Source organism: Micropterus salmoides, unplaced genomic scaffold, assembly GCF_014851395.1.
Source record: "Micropterus salmoides isolate LMB-PRFRI ecotype aquatic unplaced genomic scaffold, ASM1485139v1 Ms_hic_scaffold_14, whole genome shotgun sequence".
NCBI lineage: Eukaryota > Metazoa > Chordata > Actinopteri > Centrarchiformes > Centrarchidae > Micropterus > Micropterus salmoides.
The window spans coordinates 14,726,822-14,733,811 of NW_024040485.1; the positions used below are offsets into that span (position 1 = coordinate 14,726,822).

Below are 6,990 nucleotides of genomic sequence, written 5' to 3' on the forward strand. Positions count from 1 at the left end.
TTTTATGCAAGCCTTTTTTGTATGGGATTAAATTCAGTTTTACTTTTATTTTATTCCAATTGATTGACCGGAAGTCGGTCCGCCACAGAAACGTTCCTACAGGAACAAGGAAATTGAAAAACTTCATTTAGCAGCGGCTGCTGTGAATCAAGCCCCACCTCTGCAGGTGGATGTAAGCCATTGTACACTGGAAATAGGTATGTCTACGATATGTATACGTATCATGTGAAATATCGAAAAATTACCTACCATTAACTGATAATAATTACAATAACCAATGATTTACCATCTCGCGAAGCCAGTTAGCTAGTTAGCAGCAGGCTAACCACAGCTGTCAATAGATTCTGTGACAATGGATGGGAGAAAAACGATTTCCATGCTCGAGCTGCATGGAAACCTAGATAATGACCATCATATGAATATTGGACCACCCGCTTTAGATAAAATGCGTGATATCCTGTCTGCCTCAGTAATAACTGATATATAATCACGTATTTGAAGTGTATAGTTGATAACGTAAAGTAAGTTACTGTGTGTGTGTGTGTGTGTGTGTGTGTGTGTGCGCGTGCTGCCTTCAGGGTCCAGTGTGTCCAGGCTTTATTACGTTAGAGCGGACAACAACATGGGACTGCTGTCTGACCCCAACAGAAGACGGGCTTTGATCAGCCTGTTAACTCGCCTCAATGCCCCAATCTGGTAAGTTTTTAGTCCCTGAACACCCAACATGCACCTGTGCTTATAACTTATGAGTTCTGTCATTTTAATCCCATCCCTCCATCTTAGTGTGGTCTGCTACATTGCGGGTGTGGCCTGGTTCATGGGGTTAGCATTTGAGCCGTTCACTCTGCGGACATACATGTCAGAGAATGCCATGGGGTCTACCATGGTGGAGGAGCGCTTTCCAGCAGGGGAGAGGGCGTTGGCCATGGCCAGAGAGTTTTCAGCTCACAAGAAGAAAGCAGGGTAAGCAACACAACCCTACAAATAAGGAAGACATGCCTTGAATTAAAAAGTCAGTTTATAATAAAGTGATTTGATATTGATGACTGGTTTTCTAGAGCATGGAGGGTCTGCACTGACTGATATGAACAGCCAGGACTTTTTGGAGCTTCTGACAATGTACTAAATTAAGAAATATATTTTGTGAAATGTATGGCGAGACTTTTTGGAAGGTTTCGTAGAGTGTTTTTTGACTGAAGCCCCTATAGTCCAATAATGTTTGCTCCTGTTCCACCAGTCTAATGCAGAGTTGTTTCTCTGCAGTGGGATGCCAGTGGATTGGCTGCTGAAGACCATGCAGGCTCGAGGGCTGGAGGTGTTTACCCAGAGCTTCTCTCGCACGCTGCCCTTCCCTGATGAAAACAAAGAGAGATATGTAAGTCTGCCATTGAAGATGTATGCAGTTGTTGTATTGAGGACTCTCTGCTCCTCTTTATCATACTCTGTCCTCTGTCTTCTTAGATGGTAAAAGGCACAAATGTATATGGGATCCTTCGAGCCCCCAGAGCTCCTCGGACTGAAGCCCTGGTGCTGAGTGCCCCCTGCACCCCAGGCGATAACAACAACCAGGCAGTGGGGCTGCTACTGGGCTTGGCACAGTACTTCAGGAGTGAGCACAGAACCCACAGCCCTCACCACCATTTGAATGACACTGCAGTGGCATTTTGTGTTTTAATAGCTGCTGTGTTCCTCAATAGATCAGATTTACTGGGCCAAGGACATCATCTTCCTCGTGAATGAGCATGATCTGATTGGCATGCAGGCCTGGCTGGAGGGCTACCATCACACCAACACTACAGGTAGTCACAAGCATTCAACAAGTCACTGATTAAAAAAAACAACAAGACTGCAATCCTCAGTTGACTTTTCTTCTATAATGGCACGTCTAGGTATGGACTGGTCCCCACTTCAAGGCCGTGGTGGTTCAATCCAGGCAGCTCTGTCCCTGGAGCTCAGCAGTGATGTCATCACCAGTCTGGACCTGGTACTGGAGGGCCTCAACGGCCAGCTCCCCAACCTGGATTTAGCTAACCTCTTCTATGCCTTCTGTCAGAAGATAGGAGTCCTTTGCACCATCCAGGGCAAGGTGAAGGCTTGTGATGAGATGTTATAGAAACACATTTTCTCTTCTGCCATGTGTTTGGTGAGCAGAATGCTTGGATAATCCACCCATGTCTTGGTTTTTATTTTTGCGTTTCTTGTGTTTCTGTGGCTGTTTGTACAGCTGCAGAGGAATGACTGGGACACTGTGTCAGGCTACAGCCATTCAGTCCAGACCATGATGCTGATGGTGATGAAGCAGGCCAGCGGGCGACCTTGGGGGGATCATGGCCTTTTCCTGCGATACCACATTGAGGCTGCCACCATCAAGGGCATCAACAGTTTCCGTCAGTACAAGACTGACACCACCACTATTGGCAGGTCAGAGCAAGTGTATACTGACTGTTATTAGTATTTAAGTTGTTTTTTTTGTAGATCCCACCTTCACAAGGTTTAATTGTTTTTTTCTGTCTTAATGAATATCCTCTAGGCTCCTGGAAGGAATGTATCGTAAACTGAACAACCTCCTAGAGCGCTTACACCAGTCCTACTTCTTCTACCTCATGCCGTCCCTCTCTCATTTTGTCTCCATTGGTTACTACATGCCAGCCTTCGGCCTCCTCGCCGTCATCCTGCTCCTTCGTGTATCCCTTATTTCACTTTGTTTGATTTAGCTTATAAAATATGACAGAGAAAAGCAAATGAATCACACAGAGCATGTATGTAGACCTACCCTGATTGCAGCCCAGGTTATTGATTAAATGTCAACACTGTTATTGATATGCACTTGTCAGATTTGCTCTTGACTATGATACAGGCATTAGACCTGTGGGTTCAACTTGCGACTCCGCCGCCAAGAACAGAAGATGGAATCGCTGACACTGAGGAGGTAAGACTCATGTTACGACAAAACGGGTCAGAAATTAAGCTATTTACTTATCTTGAGTCAATTAAATCCCCACTTTAATCAAATCTGCTTCCTCTCAGCCTTCCAGTCCAGGAGTGCTGTCAGTGTTAACTCCTCTGGTGATCAGCCATCTGACTGGGGTGGCTCTGTACACCCTGCCAATCAATTTTCAGGAGATGGCTGTGGAACACTTCCCGGTGTCTGAGACAGAGGCTGTGGTCCTGACGGCTATTGCTGTTTACACAGCAGGCCTGGCTTTGCCTCATAACACGCACAGGTAGCTACTTACACCTGCAAAACTAAACAGTCCTTTTGATTTTTTACATATATATTGGTTTATCGACAGCATCACATGTTAAGTCTTACAGTATTCTGATGTGCAGTAACATTGTTCAATATTGCGATAATGATGTGTGAATTGTGCTTATTAGCTATACGGTTTCTATGTCAGCCTTGTTGTCTTCAGAACAGGATTTGAATATAATATTTTAAATATAACTAAATGTTGTTTTTAGAGCAATTACAGTGAAGTTTACAACAGCAAAGTCACTATATAAACTCTATCACACTGGAAACAAAACTAAAATGTAAATGAAATTCCTGCCATCAAAATACTGACTGACATTTAGAAAGAATGAAAAACTCCCTCAGTTAGTCCTTCCTCTTGTCCTCCTCCCTCTGCTAATGTGATTCCCTGCCTGCAGGTACCAGTGGTAGAGAGAGGAAGTGCTTGTTTGTCTCAGCCACTAACTAAGTTTCCAAGAATGTGCCACTTTTTAAACAAGTCATGTTATGCTTTCTGGCTTTTCCCCTTTCGTTTAGTGTGTTATATATCTTTTTTGTGGTACCAATTATATAAACATTGAGGTTTGCAAAGTGAAAAAGCCCTAAGTCCAACCCAAAGGGAGCTGCCATCTCACACAGAAAACACTGCTCCTGAACTGCCTGAAAACAGCTCAATTGTAGTTCTGCCTTTACTTCCGTAATCTGTCCTTCACTTTGTAGCATGCATCATAATGCTTGCCTAGCGGAGTAAAATAACGATAGGGCAGTCTGCATCGTGATAATAAATACTTCAGTCAGTTTCTTATTCATGGCGTTTGAGGCACTCCCTTGTGGTGTGCTTATTGCTCGAGACGGCTTGTATTCATATCGCGATGACTATGAAAACATGATTTGTTGGTCAGCACTAGACTTTAATGAACAAAACCTAATTTCTTTACCATGTTAGTCACATTGCTAATGGCTTTTTTCACCCAAACTTTTAGCATAAAATATTAAGAGATGGGGAGTCCGACTTGAGTGCGCATACACAGAGACTCGTCCTCAAAAGACTTCAGACTCGACTCTAACTCGAGGAGGGGGACTCGTGAACAATGTTGATTTTTTAGGAAATGAGCTTGCTGTCATTCCTCTCCCTCTGTTACCTATAACGTGCCTACGTAACACGTAGTATCAACTGCGTGCGGCCACACGTGAGAGAGGACAACAAACACCAGTGTTCTGCCTGTTTATGCTACCTATCGAGATGTGCTACTTTCCCATGTTCGCAATTTGCATTAAGGTTGCATTTTTCGACAAGGAAGCATAAATTGTCAGAGCACCGGCAGCTGCTGTGCCATTCATCATAAACATTGGCTTTAAAACTTCATACAACAAGACCCAAACAAAGAAGTTGTTTAGCTCAGCATTGGCCATCTAACGTTAGCTTGCTTCTTGCTTTAGCTATGACCTACGGGAGGATAACGTCGATTAACGTCCCGCTGCCACCACGTTAATTATTAACGTCGGCTGCAAACAGGTTACAGGTTTATTGTTGATCATGTATTAATGTTAAAGTTTTATTTAGTAGCCTAACGTTACACTGGGTTTGGGAGTTTGGAGGATGCGTGACTTACAGGTAATGAGCTGTCATTAATTGTAGACTCATTAAGCTACATGGTTGTGCTCTGTAAGGGAAAAACTGGTTACAGAATTCCTTATAGCTATGCAATTTTATAAGCAGCCTGGTTTGAACGCTTGTGAGCATCTCTGGTACCAATTATATTAATATTGAGGTTACACAATGAATCTGAACGAAATAACACGCGAGAACAAATTTAAAGCAGAAAACTGTACTCAAAGTTTCCACACTGTGACCGTGAAGTACTCATGCGTACACACACAATAAAGAACGATTTTTATATGTGCGTCTGCATGTCACCTTATTGTTGAATAAGGGTACAGCTTTTTATTTTCAAATGTACGTTTTGTTTTTTTGTTTTTTTATAGAATCCCGGGCATCATATCCCAAACTCAAAATCTTATTGAGGCCATAGTTCTGCCATCAACGAGCTGAAAACAACCACAACATGCACAGCATTTAAGAGCTAGTTGAGAGACAGTGAGCAACTTGTACTGCTTTAAGAGGACTGTGTTGCAGGAGAGTGAGCTGTTTGCTGTCATGTTTGTTGAAGGCTCCTGTCAGGCGAGGGGACGGAGCAGGGCTGGAGAGTGCTGAAGCTGGTAGCTGTGCTGTATCTGGCTGTGCTGCTGGGTTGCACCGCCCTCATCAACTTCTCCCTGGGCTTCATCCTGGCCCTCACACTGGTTCCTGTGGCTGCCTTCGTCACACCCCACGTACCAAAGTAATACACCTGGACAGACTCTTTGGCTGTTGTAGCTCTGTACTGCCACTTGTTAGTCAAAGTAAAACCATACTCTCCTCTTCTCTTCTGCCCCCACTCCCCCCTCCCCTCCTCTCTTTAGGATTCTATCAGCCTTCATCCTGGTCATCCTCAGCCCAGCCTGCACGCTCCTCTTTTCTGTCTTTTTCTTCCAAGAGCTGCAGGAAGTGCCTGTCAGCTTCCAGGAAGGTTGGTTGCTCTACCTGTCAGTCATTTCACAGGGCATCCTGGACCACTCCCTGTACGGCTCTCTGGTTTACCCACTCATAGCCCTGCTGGTCTATCCTTGTTGGCTGCTTTTCTGGAACATCCTCTTCTGGAAGTAAATGCCAGCCATATAGGACTAATGGATGCTTTGATGGTGTTCTCAGGTTTGTCTTCACTGGGGGAAATGTGAGTGACCGTTAAATCCAGAGAGTGAGAAATTGCAAAAGACGTGAAAAGAATGCAGTGACTGTGGACATTTTGTTGATATTTCATTCTTAAAACATAGGAGAAAAATCTGGTTTTCTTGACAAAACTAAGCAGAATACTGTTTTGTACTGTACATCTCACTTACAAATAATGTGTGGAAGAGGGGGTGATCTTTACCCATATATAACATAGTTGGGTGGTTTTCTGTGTAATTTGATTTAATGATTTCTTTGTGGTACATAAAGAAAACGACTGCACTGTTTGTTTTATAGCCCTTTTATCTTATCAGGCAGGGTGGTGATAAATGAAACGGCTGTTGAAATGGAAGAAACTACCTGTTAGTCTGCCTCCTTTTAAGACGCCTGTATCTGTTGGTCACTACATTAAATATTTTTATACTTTATTTGAAAACTTTCTTTGAAACATGTTTTTCATATTTATAAATGCCAAATTAAAATACTGAAACGTTTGGCTCTCGTGTTTCATGCTTAATGTAAACAAACAATGTGGAGTCATAGATCATAAAGAGATGGTTGGGAAAACAAAGTATGGAACCTAATGCAACATTACTACCTGCATTAACTCAACTTAGACTTGAACCTGCTATGGAATGCTGGCTTTTGCGTGGGAAAAACTGCAATAATGGAGGACATGAACTACACTTAAGGTCAAAAACACCACATTTCTTCTTTAATCTGGCAGACTCAAGAGATACACTAAAATGTCCTGACATAGTTCCTAGTGTGGGTCAACGTAGTAACGTAGATATAGCCCAATCCAAGATGATTATTTTACCAACCATGGTAAATTCCCTCCACAGACAAGATTATACAAGTGTATCCCAGGTTGAGTAGTACTCCTGATGAGTAACCTGAGCTTCATCTGACTAACTGCTTTAAGCTGTGCACTTGAATCCATCAATTACTGCATCTCACAAGAACAAGAACAGACCAATAGACAGAA

At 43.1% G+C, this 6,990-nt stretch overlaps 1 protein-coding gene across 2 annotated transcripts; it reads left to right on the forward strand.

The window, feature by feature from the left end:
- Nucleotides 1-73: 73 nt before the first annotated feature.
- On the forward strand, nucleotides 74-6,496 carry gpaa1 (glycosylphosphatidylinositol anchor attachment 1). 2 transcript variants are annotated; one of them, XM_038717904.1, is made up of 13 exons: nucleotides 74-197; nucleotides 579-696; nucleotides 784-963; nucleotides 1,264-1,375; nucleotides 1,462-1,609; nucleotides 1,698-1,799; nucleotides 1,890-2,086; nucleotides 2,225-2,421; nucleotides 2,531-2,684; nucleotides 2,858-2,929; nucleotides 3,028-3,224; nucleotides 5,404-5,574; nucleotides 5,696-5,939. In XM_038717904.1, exons 2-13 carry the CDS (start codon nucleotides 623-625, stop codon nucleotides 5,937-5,939), a joined length of 1,848 nt encoding a protein of 615 aa, XP_038573832.1. In that variant the 5' UTR covers nucleotides 74-197; nucleotides 579-622. The 2 variants fall into 2 exon arrangements, with proteins under 2 accessions (XP_038573832.1, XP_038573833.1); XM_038717905.1 differs by lacking the exon at nucleotides 74-197 and having other exon boundaries at nucleotides 623-696; nucleotides 5,696-6,496.
- The last annotated feature ends 494 nt before the right edge of the window (nucleotides 6,497-6,990 follow it).

Coding starts and splice junctions, on each gene's coding strand:
- gpaa1 (XM_038717904.1), top strand. CDS start 623: ATGGGACTGCTGTCTGACCCCAACAGAAGACGGGCTTTGATCAGCCTG. Junction 697..783: donor CGCCTCAATGCCCCAATCTG/GTAAGTTTTTAG, acceptor CCTCCATCTTAG/TGTGGTCTGCTACATTGCGG. Junction 1,610..1,697: donor CTTGGCACAGTACTTCAGGA/GTGAGCACAGAA, acceptor GTTCCTCAATAG/ATCAGATTTACTGGGCCAAG.